Source organism: Brachionichthys hirsutus, chromosome 16 (assembly GCF_040956055.1).
Source record: "Brachionichthys hirsutus isolate HB-005 chromosome 16, CSIRO-AGI_Bhir_v1, whole genome shotgun sequence".
In the NCBI taxonomy this organism is placed as follows: Eukaryota; Metazoa; Chordata; class Actinopteri; order Lophiiformes; family Brachionichthyidae; genus Brachionichthys; species Brachionichthys hirsutus.
This window is the reverse complement of record NC_090912.1, coordinates 492,359-506,827: the sequence shown is the minus strand read 5'-3', so window position 1 is coordinate 506,827 and position 14,469 is coordinate 492,359. Positions and strand designations below refer to the sequence as shown.

At 54.5% G+C, this 14,469-nt stretch overlaps 3 protein-coding genes across 3 annotated transcripts; all 3 read right to left on the bottom strand.

Annotated features, from left to right (window-relative positions):
- Window positions 1-1,796: 1,796 nt before the first annotated feature.
- On the bottom strand, window positions 1,797-4,147 carry tlcd3ba (TLC domain containing 3Ba). The gene is made up of 6 exons (XM_068749700.1): window positions 4,029-4,147; window positions 3,672-3,755; window positions 2,535-2,754; window positions 2,357-2,452; window positions 2,091-2,200; window positions 1,797-1,983 (listed from the first exon to the last, which is right to left on the bottom strand). The coding sequence occupies exons 1-6, from the start codon at window positions 4,145-4,147 to the stop codon at window positions 1,797-1,799; spliced, it is 816 nt and encodes a 271-aa protein (XP_068605801.1).
- A 376-nt stretch (window positions 4,148-4,523) lies between these two features.
- On the bottom strand, window positions 4,524-8,825 carry nlk1 (nemo-like kinase, type 1). Its single transcript, XM_068749404.1, has 11 exons — window positions 8,518-8,825; window positions 8,158-8,287; window positions 8,022-8,077; window positions 7,826-7,932; window positions 7,664-7,749; window positions 7,392-7,601; window positions 7,208-7,309; window positions 7,040-7,126; window positions 6,763-6,961; window positions 6,584-6,677; window positions 4,524-6,511 (listed from the first exon to the last, which is right to left on the bottom strand). Exons 1-11 carry the CDS (start codon window positions 8,823-8,825, stop codon window positions 6,463-6,465), a joined length of 1,428 nt encoding a protein of 475 aa, XP_068605505.1. The 3' UTR covers window positions 4,524-6,462.
- Window positions 8,826-9,946: 1,121 nt separating this feature from the next.
- LOC137905200 (myc-associated zinc finger protein) lies at window positions 9,947-14,201 on the bottom strand. The gene is made up of 8 exons (XM_068749409.1): window positions 14,169-14,201; window positions 13,534-13,684; window positions 12,908-13,227; window positions 12,590-12,843; window positions 12,452-12,515; window positions 11,860-12,031; window positions 11,200-11,601; window positions 9,947-10,618 (listed from the first exon to the last, which is right to left on the bottom strand). Exons 1-7 carry the CDS (start codon window positions 14,199-14,201, stop codon window positions 11,282-11,284), a joined length of 1,314 nt encoding a protein of 437 aa, XP_068605510.1. The 3' UTR covers window positions 9,947-10,618; window positions 11,200-11,281.
- Between the last annotated feature and the right edge of the window lie 268 nt (window positions 14,202-14,469).

Here is a 14,469-nt window from a genome sequence, read left to right as displayed (position 1 = left end):
CTCCCGCCTGGATCTTTATCTCCCGATTGCACGCCTCAGAGGAACCACACATTCCAGCGGTGACATTAAAGCTGCGGACGGTTTAAACTGCAGCAGTACGTTTAAACACTTTAAATATTTCTACTTGATTGATTCTTAAGGCAGTACTTTCTGCGTTTCTCCTTTCCTCAGTGTCCATCGAGCACAGATCGAAACCTTTTCTCGTCCTTCGTATCCCGCGGTCAGACAGGTAACCTCAGGTGTGCCGTCTCGCTGCTCGCTCCAGCCTGTCCTCTGTTGTTGTTTGGGTCCGCCATTAAAGCTACGCGGGCCGTCCCCACCGCAAGCCGCATAAATAAACTAACTAGTTCATATAGTTAACCAAACTAACTAGCGTACTCATAAACTCGGCGTTTATAGCGACGCTGGGTTAGATAAATACTCGCCCTACACGCTAACAAGCTAGCATGAGCTAGCAAGCAATGTGTGTCGGCTTTCTTTAGACGAGTATCGCCTGCTAGCGAACAATAGCCGCCTCGCGTCCACGTTATCTCGGACTTATTGATTAGCAACTTTATTTCACAATGAAGTTAGCTCGATTTAGACTACTTTATGATGACAGCTGCGACCTTTAGCTGAGAGGACGGAATCATCCAACAGCAGCTAACACGAAAGATTATTTGTGGGCTATGCTAACCTTTAGCCAGTTAGCTAGCTATTAATAAACCTGCTAACTAGCTATGAATATTTCTTTACAACAGCGCAGTGTGTTTTGTCTACCTGTTTATCGCAGCCCCGTGTTCTCATCCGCGTCTTTTGACGGAAATGGCGCACATTTCTTCACGGTCTCAGGCTACATAACGGAAAAATCCTGAACGGAGAGGTTGTTGTTGTTGCTAAATGTGAATCTTGCTAGGTCTCGCCTGGACCCGTTCTTCTCGCACCGTTCTGGTTCTCGCGATAGTTCGAGGGTCAGCGCCCGAGATCGACAGCTGCTGCGAAAAGTGGAGTTTTTAGGAATAACAGCGGAAGAGAAAGGGATTAAAATAAATTTAGTCTCCTGATATAATCCTGAATGTAAAATAACGTTCATAAACTATTCAGTTTAGCCTTGATGTTAATGTATGAACGTAACTTTAGTCGATATTTTACTGCCATAATTTTCGTTTATCTATTTTCGTTTTTGCGTTAAGCTTCATGGAATCGATTAATCAGATCAACATTTGCACAGGCCAAAGTTTGAAACAAATATTTTAAAGCAATAAATAATAGCTTGCAACTATTTCGTAAATCCAGAGAAAGGAAACGTGATGAATTTATCCTCCCGTCTTTCAATCAGATCATTAGATTTCACATCAAACAAAAAAAAACCCAATCATCTTAGAAAAGGTGATTCAATATTGATTGAATAATCATTAAATTGTATTTTAACAAAAAGGATTTCAAAAAAACAACATAACACATTCTACAATTTAAATTTTTAATTCAAACATTTAAAAAAGAAACAAACTGAACTAAAATATTATGTCAAATACACTCAAGCCTCACCCCCCCCCCCCCCCCCCCCTCTCTATTTGATCACACTGGGGGTAGCTGCAGGTTGATTTATTACCGACTGAAAGACTTTATCTGTGTCATCATGTCAAATAAAATCATTTCTTAATCGCTGATTTCTCTCAGCTCGTAAAGTTTGCTTTTTCACTTGTCCATTTAAAAGTGTAGCTTTTATTGATCTTTGGAGGAGTTTCTGTCGAGACGCGTGTGGAGATCTCTTCACTTCCTTCGTCCTTCCAGCTTCATCATCACCATCATCATCATCATTCCGTCTGTCCGTCCTCCCGGTCCTCTTTACAGGTGGACGAACGTCCTGCCGTGAACTGACGGAGAGCTCCTCGGCAGATCAGTGTGAACCAGTAGAGCTGGAGGGGCCAGAGCAGGGCCGCGCCCAGGTTACACTGCCATGGGGCCACAAGGGGCACCATGTACACCGGGATGGAGGCATAGCTGAAGCATGCAGACCAAGCCACAGTTACATATATATATATATCTGTATGTAATATTTGATCTGGACTGAGTAAAAAGTACACAACAGTACTTGGGTACGTAGTTACCTGCTGTAGGCGTAGTACAGGTACGGGAAGAGTAACACCCGACAGGTGAAGAAGGTGAGCAGCATCAGGCCTCCGTTGATTTTGTGCAGGCGAGTGTTCTGCTTCTTGTGCTGACGACATCCAAAAGCAGAACAGAAGAAGAAACACGCCGTGAATGAACACAAATCATTTACGCAGGTTCACGCTGTGAAGAGGTCAAGGTTCACGCGGTGAATCCTGAGCGAATGATAATTCCGGTAGCTGATCTGGAAGACGTAGAATTTTACCCGGATCAGGACTTTTCCCAAACAGACGAACGGCGTGCTGATCTCAGCCAGAAGCAAAACGCCCTGGAAGAAATCACCTCTACCCCGCCTCCACATCTGAAACACACACACACACACACACACACGTCAGAGATGTTTCATCTATTCCAGTGTAAAGCTTGGCCGTTGCCGTAGTTACCAGAGAGGCGGGGAAGCAGAACGACACCATGAAGACATGGTGCAGCACGAGGAGCATCTCTCGGCGGAGGAAGCCCACCACGGCCACGCCCACCGACCTGATGCCCGCCTCCTCGTGACCTTTGACCTGCTGCTTGAGCCAGTAGCACAGGAACATGGCGTAGATGTCGTAGGCGAAGTAAGGTGTGGCAAAAAGGATGTAGGTGTCAGTCAGCCAATGCCTGAGCAGGGAAATGAAAATGTTTTTATGTACTTCAAATACATCGAGTAAAAGTACTATAAAGTACAAAGCTAATCGCCGGCCGGTACTCCCACAATCCTTTGCTGCCAGGTCGCTGATTTGATAAACAAATGAGTCTCAGACAGACGTTTCCTCCGCTTTGACTGGGAAATGATGCCGACGAGACCGGCGAGTTAGTGACCCCCCCCCCCCCCCCCCCGACGCCCCCACCCGTCTCCTCATCTCCATCGCCTCAGTTCCCCTCGTCCTCGGGGTGGAGGATTAGCAATCTGTGGAGCGTCTTGGAGCCTGAAATAGCTCCGGGGTTCAGATAGTTAATTAGATTACTCTGGCTCTGGGGGATTACTTCCCCTCGTAGTTACATTGCTGTCAGAATCTCGGCGTGTTGAAGTGAAAACGTTGAATTCAGACGCTCCTTCTGTGGATGTCGAGAACAGGAAGCGTTCTTATTTAGCTTGACGTCGAGCTAAAGGCTAATGCTAGCATGCTAACACCTTCTCAGTCAGAATGCTGATGACGAGCAGGAACTATGTTGATCCTCTTTACCGGATCAGAACAGAGCAGGAATCAGAACCGAGGCACGCTCGTTTCAATGTCTTTGGCCTCGAGATGAAGCTGAATTTGGAGTTTAGGGTCAGCGCCTGGTGGCGGATCAACCGACAGACAACTGAAACATCCATCCATCCATCCGACCGACCATCCAGTCAGTTTTTTTCCTGAAACCAACAGGTGTTGAAACGGTTCCGGTTCAGGTTCAGGTTTGGGTTCAGATTCAGGTTCAGGTTCCGGTTTGGGTTCCAGCAGCGGAGGAGTTCATGTCTGAGGCGTGGCCGACGTCAGGACAACCGCAGGACAGGTGATGACGAGGAGGCTGACACGAGGAAGAAAGCAGCTCACCTGTCCTCCATGACGTCCCTGCAGGACCAGGCGATGATGCTTCCGGCCGTCGACGCCATGACGGCCTGGACCGACGAGACCAGACTGAGGACGGGAAACATCAGTTCACTCATTCAGGAGGAAGACCAGAATCCGTCCAGTTTGACCTTTATTAGAAGCTTTATTATAAGAAATAAAATCTGTCACAAAGTCTGTGTTTGACTTTTATTATTTTATTTTATTTAGCAGCGCGCTGACCTCAGGCCACCGTACAGCGACAAAAGTTGAAAGCAGCAGCTTCGTAATAAGCCTGGTTTGGAGGGTTGGACGGATGAAACGTAAAGATTCCCGCTTCAGGAACGAACGCCGATGTCCTACCGTGTGGAGAGGATGGCGGCGTCCTGCTCGCTGCGTCCCACCAGGTGTCTCAGCGTCCGCTTGGACAGCAGGTAGAGACCCGGGAAGAAGAGGGAGCCAGCAGCCGTGAGAGCCAACATGGCTCCGGGCCTCACCTGAGCGCTCCTCCCGTCTGTCTGAGGCTCCGAGGAGGATCAGGAGGGAGGAGCCTCCCGCCACACCTGTCACAGGAGGCGGAGGAACTGCTCAGACCCCTCCCTGCAGTATTAATACCGCAATGTGGATTTACGAGTAAACGTGTTTATTTTAATCAAGATTAATCCTGACAGACTATTATGGGATGTCTGTTTGTTTCAGCTGTTCATAGACTGTCTGTGTGCGGTTTCAGATGCTAATGAGCTTAGACCGGCCACGCCCCCAGCAGGAAGAGGGTGTGGCTTGGGCTAGAAGCAACCGGGGCGGTTCTGAGGTCCACGGGTCAAAGGTGAAGACAAAAGACGCAGAAGATTATCCAGTGTCCATTTATTCATCAGCCACTAATTTGATTCTAAACATTTTTTAAGAAATTCAAGTATTTGTTGGGAACAAGTCAAAAAAAAAGAGAAACCTTCTTATGCTAAAACAGAACATCAGTTTAAAACATCATATTTAGAATAAAAACACCAAGTTTCTATTTCACAGAAGAGAATCGAGTCCAAGCTCGGAAGATCCGCCGTCCGTGTGAACGGCGTTCCGGAGAGAAGCTCGCCTAAAGGGAGACGCCGAAGGACAAGAGGAAGACGAGTCTGACCCACCGTTCCCCAAAGCCCGACCCACCGTTCCCCAAAGCCCGACCCACCGTTCCCCAAAGCCCGACCCACTGTTCCCCAAAGCCCGAGCCAACAAAGTTCCCTCCAGTGTCAAAACACCAAGTCAGCGAGAACTAAAAGCATTTTAAAACTAAATATTTGTCAGTTCCAGGAGGAAGTTGTTTTTTTATACACATTTCTGGATATTTTAGAAACCTTTTTTGGGAACGACACCTGGATTAGAAACAACTTTAAGATCAACAATTTTGGACCAACGACGACCCGGATCCAGACCCAGGGTCTCCCACCCCAGATCCAGATCCAGACCCGGACCCGGACCCGGATCCAGACCCAGACCTCCCATCCCAGATCCAGGCTCGCTAACGGGATGAACTAAAAACGCCATGTTTTCCATCCGTCTCAACAGGGAGAATATTTTTCGTTCAGGGAACAGTAATCAGAACTTCCTCTCGGCTTCCTTCAAAGTCCAATCGGATCAGAACAAACGAAAAAGCTTCAAAAGAAAATCACTTCCTGAAGACTAATGAAAACAAACGCAACCATTGCACAGCATTCAAAACCGAAACGCTCTCACGGGCTAATAAATATACACATGCAGATATACAGGCCAGGGAACGCCGCGGCGGCGCCGGGATCCCGTCTGACGGAGGTTCTGGTCGCGTTCGACAGCAGAACGACCCAACGGGTCCTTCAGTGGAACGCAAGCAGAGAGCCCGGTTCTGGGTTTCACCCCGAGAGACGGACCCGAGGAGGCGCCGGGTCTTCCCTGGAACGGATCAGCGCCACGCTTCCTCTTGATGTTCTATCGTCACACAGATCAAACGGATTCCCCTTCCCTCTGATCTCTGATCAACTCGAAGGTGAAACGTGTAAAAGCATCAAACCGGATCCATCCGGTTCCCAACCCGAGTCCAACGGGGCGCCCAAGCCCACGACCACGACCACGGCAAGGAGGAGGTCCGAAGGAATGAGGTTAAAGACACGCCTTTAACTAAGAGGAAAACACTCAATAAATAAATAGGAATAAAAAGATCAGCGCCGTCCTCGTTCTCTGCTGGCGGGGCGAGGAGGGGGCGGAGCAGACACGCCCCCGAGGGGCGAGGCAGGAACCGACGGGAGACGGAAGAAGCTTCAGCGGCCGGAAAAACGATTCCAGACACGGACGCAAACGGGCGGGGAATGAATTTGTTCCCGCCGAGCCGCGGGCCGCTAACGGCGCCGCGGAAAGCTAACGGGACCTGCTACATCTGCTAAGTTGCATCATCGATGACGGCGAGAACACAGTGAGCGAGAAACGAGAGAAGGCGTGTCCGTGTTCTCTGGCGTCGCCGATCCGCCACGCCTTGATTTAACCATATTGCACAGAGCTGGAATGACTTCAACAATCCGGGCGTCGCCGCCAGCGGAGGCCAAAACGCCGTCTGGTAGCGAGTTCACCGGTTTCTCTCTTCAGCAGCCAGAGCGCGGCGGCCGCTCGGAGGCGGAGCAGCGGTTTCAGACTCCGGGGACAACGGGGAGGATTCTCAGGAGATCGAGCGGGTCCCTCGTGGTTGGAGGACGTCCCCCCCAGAGGAACAGAAAAAGGCGCCGCAGCCGTTCAAAGGTCTCGGGCGGCGGCCGCTCCTCGGGAGGAAGAGGAGCGGCGTTCATCTCTCCTCCTTCCGGGACACCTTGGACGAGTGCCACGCGGTGGACCTGCAGACGCAAACACGAAGCCGTTGAGACGCCGCCGGCCCTCCAGTGGGAGGAGCTCGGAGTCTTCCTCACCTGATGAAGGTCTTGAAGGCGGCACTCTGAGGGTTGATGCACAGCGGCACTCGTTTTCCCTGCTGGTGCTCCGTGATGAAGCGATGGATCAGCTCTGATGGGACAGGAAGCAGAAGGCGGGTCAGAGGCGTCGCCGCGCGAGTGGGCGGCGGCCCGGCGGCGAGTGGGCGGCGCCGTACCTTTGCCCTGCCACACAGACAGCAGGCTGTTCTCGTAGCTGTGGCTGAACGGCCGCTCGGCCACCGGCTCAAAGTCGCGGGTGTAGACTCTGCCGCTGGGGACGGAGTAGCAGCACTGACACATGCAGGTGTGGTAGCGAAGACGGCCCTCGTCCAGGTAGGGGTGGGACAGGGCGTCGCTGCCGGAGATGCGTTTAGCCTGGGGGCAGAGACGGGGGCGGGGCCGTTAGCCAGCGACCCGCACATCGACGCCGACATCCGGCGGGTCTGAACTCACCGGGTCGAACACCAGCATCCGACAGAGCAGGTGGACGGCCTCGTGGGTGGCGCCGTCCGACAGCATGTAGAGCACCGACAGCGACGGCTGAAACACAAACGAAGCGTGAAACGGGCGGACCAACGGATCCGATCAGACCACGAATGGATCCATCGATTTGAGTTTCACCGGTTTGTGAGGCCCCCGCAGGATGTGGGCTCTGGCTCCTTCGCAGGACGCCGCCAGCGCCGACAGAGGAGGCGTTCCCAGCAGGTCTGTGATCAGATCCAGCTGCAACACGATGAGGAGGACGAGCCGTAAACCCGGAGCACACGCACCGGTCCAATGGCGGCGCCGGCGCCGGCGCCCTCACCTGCTGGATGGGGCTCTGAGCCTGGAAGAGGATGCGCCGCCCCAGCAGCTCGGCGAAGATGCAGCCCACCGACCACACGTCGATCGGCGAGCCGTAGTGCCGGCAGCCCATCAGAACCTCCGGCGCCCTGTAGTACTGGGTCACCACCTCCTGGGTCATGTGACGCGACGGGTCGGGCTCCTCCACCCGGGCCAGGCCGAAATCACAGATCTGAGCAGAGAGAGCTTCACGCTCCGCCCCCCTGGCAGACGCCCCGCCCCCCGCTAGCTTACCTTCAGCAGACAGTTGCTGTTGACCAGCAGGTTCCCGGGTTTGATGTCCCGGTGCAGGATCCCGGCCGAGTGCAGGTACTTCAGCCCTGAGACACAGAGGACGGAGTTTCGTCTACGTCCTGCTCCGCGTCAGACGCTGGTCGCCGCGGCGACGGCGCTCACCTCGGAGGATCTGATAGAGGAAGACCTTGATGTGGTCGGTGGTGAGCGGCTGAGGAGACACGATCACTTTGTGGAGGTCGCTCTGCATCAGCTCCGTTATCACGTAGCTGCAGGACGGCCGGCGTCAAGGAGACAACGTGGGACGGGGACGGGGGACGTGTGAAGACGAGGACGTCAAACACGAACGAAAGGATACATCTCCTCAAAGCAGTCGATTTGTGGAGGCTGTAAAATGTCCAGAGCCGACAGAACCTGCGTGGACAGAAAGGGGGACACGTTCAGCCCGCCTGCCCACCGTCCCTCGCCGGACGCCGTCCTCATCTGGACATTACGTTGTCGTGTTTGAAGAAGCACAGCATCCTCAGCTCTCTGAAGACCCTCTTACAGGAGACCAGGTTCTGGAAGACGTTGGGCATCTTCTTCAGGGCCACCTTGCGTCCGTCGCGCGGATCCGTGACGGACCTGGAAGAGACGCACCTTTAGGGACGCCCCCCCCCTGTTTGAGCCCCCCTCCCGGTTTAACGGACGCTTTTCCTGGAGGCCTTTGGTTCTAATCAGACCCCAGATCCGCCCCAGAGAGAATCCCAAGAGCCGATCCGGGAATGTTTTAGCGTCTCAATGAAGAATAACCTTCTGGGGTTCGGTCCTCATGGTTGCCATGGTTACAGGAGACAGAGCAGAAAGACACTCACCAGACGACACCGAAGGCGCCGTAGCCGATGGGCCGGTCCGGCTCCATCTCCGCCGGGCTGGGGACCTCGCTGGCCGGGTTGCTGTAGGGCTGAGGCACCGCTGCGCCGCCGCCGGCACTGCCCCCCAGGGCCGTGGGGTGACGGGGGGTTCCTGCCGGGGCGGTGGGTCCGGTCATGCACGGGGTCGCGCTGAGGCCCGTGGAGGGGGCCCCGCAGGAGGAGTTCACGCAGAAATACTTGTGGCCCAGCTCGGAGCCCGGAAACAGGTCCCCACACACGGCCTGCCGGCCCGCGCCGTGGAACGCCATGCTCCCCCCGCCGCAGCGAAGCCCGACCCCGTCCCGTCCCGTCCCGTCCCGTCCGTTCACACAGAGCCGCCGCTGGCCAGCTGCAGGGACCGGAGCGCGTCACGCAGCATGGCCGAGGAGTCCGCAGGGGAAACGGGCCATGACGAAGATGACGAGTTAACCTTTGTCTTCACTTAAACTGTCACTTCGGATCTTTAGCGTTAGCTTAGCCACCGCCCCGGCGACGGACTAAATGCCCCGCTCGACGACAGCCCCACGGAGCCACGGAGAGAGCGAACACGAACGCTGCAGTCAGCGCTGATACTTCTCCGCGTTCAATTATTTCTTTAATCGCAACTAGCTAGCAATCAAGCTAACCGAGCTCCGCAGCTTATCGGTTAACCCGCTGATGACCGTGACCCACTTAGCTAGCGTTAGCCGCGTACAGTGACCTCACGAGATATCTCAGAACGGAAATGTCCCCATAATGATCGACTCGGAAAGAGTCAAATTATTATGGCACGAAAACAAAACGTTAAAGCCGGAACTCTCTCAGGTCGGCGGAGCTGCTTCTGGAGCTAGCCGAAGCGATAGCTAGCTCTGCGATGTCGCCGACGAGCTAGCCGCAGCTAGCTTCGGAGCGCCCGCTAGCTCGTCATGATATCCGGCGAACAAATGCCCCATCGAGGATTGTTCTTGTGCTTTCCGGGGAGTCGTGTCGCGTCCAGCGGGTAGTCTGCGTTATTTCAATCCTGCCGGATTTCTGGTCGCGATAACAGCTACGGCTAGCTGGCTAGCCTGTCAAGGAGGAGGAGCTGTTAAAGCCGGGCGGCGAATTTACCAGTCCTACTATAGAAACGTCAAGGGCCGCCCTTCTCTGTCTCTGATTGGTTTAGCCTGATGTTCTTCCCATGACGCCAACCAACCATCGCCACCATAGCTTAACCTATCCAATCAAACAACCAGGGCAACAAGTACTAGCCAATCAAATGCAGAGTAGGGCTTTACTTGCCTTCGCCGTAGTAGCACTGACATTCAGCAGTCGAATGGGGGAGGGTTGTTGTTGTTCGCACTGCTGTAAACAAAGCTAACGTTAGCTTAGCTTAGCTTCCTCACAATCATGCACAAACCCCTTTTGATTTGAACACAAATGTATTTTACTGCTGTTCATAACACGGTTGTAACGAAGCACTACGCGTCATGTACAGTCAGCCACAGAAATGTGTCACCATAGCAACAAATTACATGGAAATGTACCTTTTAAGGAAATACAAATCAGCACCCAAATCAGTAAAGCAAGAGAGCGAAGCAGTTTCCCATAGTAAGCGTTCACGGAGAGTATTAACTATTAATCTTTCCTTTATCAACTATATAAAACTGTATTTACATGAATCCCCCCCCCCCCCCCCCCAGCTGTTTCGCAGTTCAAGAGTCTGTTAAACTATTCCACTATAAATGAGAAAGTCATTTCGTCGTCGTCCTCACAAATAAACATGATATCATGGACCATGGTTCTAAAAACATCTTTACAAATTCAGAACAGGCTGTGCAATCAGCTAAAAACTTAAACCAATGACATGTTGGCAAACACAAAACGCTACCTGCTAAGCCACGGGGTAAAAATACACGTTCCTTTATTGTGTTATGAAGGAGAGTCTCTTTCCTGCATGTTTCCAACCATCCTGGGAGACGAGCTGTTAAACGCCACTCAAACAACCAGGAGTGGCGCCGAACAGTGAAGACTCCGCCCACGGCTTCTTCCTCCGTGTCCTCATTTGGCAGGTTATTTTTTATATATATAAAAAAGGAAAAATCTGGAAATTGACAACGAAAGCAGATAGTTTCATTAAAACATAATTTGTGAACAATCAACACGAGTGTCAGGTGATACTGGCGCCTCCATGACTACCACTGTTCTTCTTGTCCCCCGAGGGGTCGCCACAGCAACCCAACCTGCTCCACTTCACCCTGCCCTTTGCATCGTCCTCCAGCCACTCTCATGTCCTCCCTCTCTACGTCCATGTGTTTGTTACTGTTACTCCTACTGCACACGTCACTGCTGTCCTACATGTCCTGAACTACTCTGACATACTTCTGCCCCTCCAGACATCCCCATGCGGTACCACAGTTCCCCATGCGGTACCACAGTACCTCATGCGGTACCACAGTACCTCATGCGGTACCACACTTCCTCTCTGGACCCCCTGTCCTGGTCTTTCTCTAGGCCCACAGAGACACTATGCAGCTCCTCCCGGCCTTCCCTGTGCGTCTCCCTTGCTAGCCTCAATGCTAACCCTCAGCACAGACGCAACGTGAGAAAACTACTGGAAACGCCATCACATGCTAAATCAGCTGAAAGACGACGAGTTGAATGAGAACCAAATCGTGCACACACCTGGACTGGATCGGGTCCTTCGGATCCTCAGCGAGTCCGCCTTCATCCCCAGTCCCACCCTCCCCCCCGCCCTTCCGGAACGCTAACTGTGAGGCTGGGGGGCGATACTGGAGCAGTCAGTTACCAGCAGTCCCACTGCGCTCGGGCTGGACGCGGCGACGGCCACGCCGGTGGCGCCCATCGGGCCCGAGCTTGTCGGGTCGGGGTCACCCTGGTTGCCGTGGGTGCCCATGTGACCCTGGAGCTGCGTGGTCGTCTTGCATTGCACCCCGCACAGCTGGCAGAGCAGCATGCCACCGGCGCCGGTCCCGCCGAAGCCCCCCTGCGCCCCGCCGCTCTCCTTCCACTCCTGGCCGTGGTGCTTCTGGGCGTGAACCCGCAGGTAGGTGAGGGTGGTGAAGCCTGCGGCACAGACACACACACGTCGCATAGTACGGTGCACAACGCGACACGCCGTCACCCGACTCCCAGGAGCCTCCAGTGAAGGGTGGGAGGGGCCGGGAAAGAACCAATCACAATCCGTTGTGAATCCGGATCAATGGGAGGACGCAGGAAGCGATTTACAACGTCCCCGTTTCTTTACGTAACTTTATTCAGTGCTCGAATAATAAAGAATAATGCTTCGTTGCCGTGGCGCCGCCCCGTCCTCACGGGACTCACTGCGGTTGCAGAGGTGACAGGCGTGGTGCTGCGACTGGTTGTGGACCCGCATGTGGTCCGTGATGTAGGCGGCAGACAGCAGCTTCCCACAGATGTGACAGGAAACCTTCTCCTCGTGCCGGATCAGGTGGGCACGGAGGCGGTCCCGCGTGGCGAACGCGGACGTGCACGTCTGAGAGGAAACGAAACGGACATTCCGTCACGACACGCAACATGAATCGCAGCGGACGCAAACACAAACCCTCTGATTGGATGAGACACGCCCCCCTCGACGTCTGGGTGGCTGATCATTCCTCACGCCGGCGGCGCCGTTAGTCGAGTCCAACGACAGGTTTTAATTTTATTTTTACTCAAATCACAGAATTTTAAGTTTTTCTGGCAACTTTAGAATCTTACTTGTTTGTTTTGTTGCCTTTAATATCAAAGAAAATGTAAAATTGTGACTTGATAAGAGAATATTTGAGTTTTTATCTTCAACATTTGTGCAGATTTTTCCGGCTTCCTCAGACGCCACCATTTGAACCCTGAACTCTGTCTCATGAATCAAACGGGCCAAACCGTGAGAGAAGATCGAGGGGAACTGAACTGTTACCGTGCACTTGAAAGGCCTCTCTGTCGAGTGCACCTGTCGAACGTGGCTGTTCAGGTGATCCGGTCTGAAAAGATCAAGAGGAATAAAGACCAGAGACAAAGAGGCGACGACAGAATGACCTCCGGCGCCCGCGTGTACCGAGAGAAGGCCTTGGCGCAGTGGGGGCAGATGTAGGGCTTCTCCACGCTGCCCTGGTGCGAGCGCACGTGGTAGCTCATCCGGTCCTTCCTCTTGAAGCGCTGCTGGCAGACGGGGCAGGTGTACGGCTTCTCGTCCGAGTGGGACAGCCGGTGGCGGTTCAGGTGGTACACGTCCCTGAAGGCCTTCCCGCAGGCCTCGCAGGCGTGGTTCTTCTTCACCTGGTTGGTGCTGGGACGGGGGGGGGCTGGGTTCTGTGGAGCAGGACGAGTGATGAACGCTGCCTGGGGGGGGGGGGTCACACACACACACACACACCTGCTCCATGGAGCCCACCACCACAACAGCCGCATGGATCGGCTGGGAGGCTGCATCCACGGTTACGGTTGGCGGGGCGATGGACACGGCGATCGGCTGCGGGAGGGTTCCTGGCGCGGTGGCGGGGGGGGCGAGGTGGAGCAGGGACAGAGGCACCGCCTGCTTGTCCCCCCGCCCCTCGCTGCCCTGGCTGGCGCGGTCCTTCATCCTGATGCCCGTGTGCACCGACTGGTGCCGCCGCAGGTTGTAGCTGTTCTTGAACTCCTTGCTGCAGGTGGAGCAGATGTGGGCCGGCCGGCCGGGCTTCGGGGGCGGCTTGACTGTCGGACATTTCAACAGAGAGATCAGATCACGTGGGCGTGGCAACTTCAAAGGAGTCAAACAGGAGCGCTGATAGACTTCAAAGGGATTCTAGCGATGCTTTCATGCTCTCTCTACAAGGAAACTCCTCCCAAAGAGGATCGACACAACAAGCAGCATCACCGAAGTGAGCCAATCAGACGAGGGCAGGTCATGACATCACCGCAGTAGGTGAAGGGGTCGCGCGCTTCCACAGTAGGTACAAGCTATATGGCATCGGTGTCTCCAGACCCCGACTGCCCCGCCCCCTGCCCCGCCCTCCTTACCAGGCAGCGGCTCCTCGCTCAGCGCCGCCGTGTCGACGGTGGACGGCGGCGCCACCATGTGTTCCGCCGGGGGGCTCTGGGCCGCGCCGGTCAGCTCGGGCAGCAGCTCGGCCTGGAGAGGCGTCTCAGGTTGGCTCTGATTGGCCGGGCTCTGGAGCGATTCAACGAGAACAGATTTGATCAGCTTCAGACAGAACGGAAACGGCGTGCGAAGAAGAAACCCGATTGGAGCCGCCGCTTCCTCCCGCCGTTTCTGGAGATTCTTCCAACCTCGGGATTCGACCCGCCGACCGACTGAACCACAGCCCGAGTTCTGGATCACTCTGGAGGCCATCACTGAGTCCGAGGAGCAGGAAGCTGGAGTCTGGATCTGAATCACGTTAGCAGCATCATAGCAGCTAAAGGTTCTGGAGGCGCCGGCCGGGAAGGACCGGACCTTCAGAGGCCCCCCAGTCAGCAGGAAGGGGCTACTGGCTTGGATCGGTGACTGAACAGGGAAAACTTAGCAGAAACAAACAAGGATAACCTGCTAACCCCCCCCCCCCCCCCCCCCCCGACCCCCCAGTGACCCCCTCCATCCTCTTCAACCACAGACATGTCGAACATCACCCCCCGCCCCCCCTCCAGATACCTACCTGAAAGAGGAAATTACTCCAGGAGGTATCCATCCTGACCGGGGGGCTAACGGCTAACCAGCTAGGGAGCCAGGTGGGGGCCCAGGTGGGGGGGGCGGAGGGCGACGGAGCCGAGTAGAAACGCTCCAAGTCCCGCGACGACAACAGAAGCTGCGGCCTGTGCGGCGGCTCGTCTCGGCCGGCCCGGGTCCGTTACCGGAAACACACGACGCGTATCCGAGTCCGGAATTAGGACGAAGATCTCATGATAACATAGGCGAGGTAAACGGTTCGTATCGTGCTCCCTTTCATGGTGCGTTTT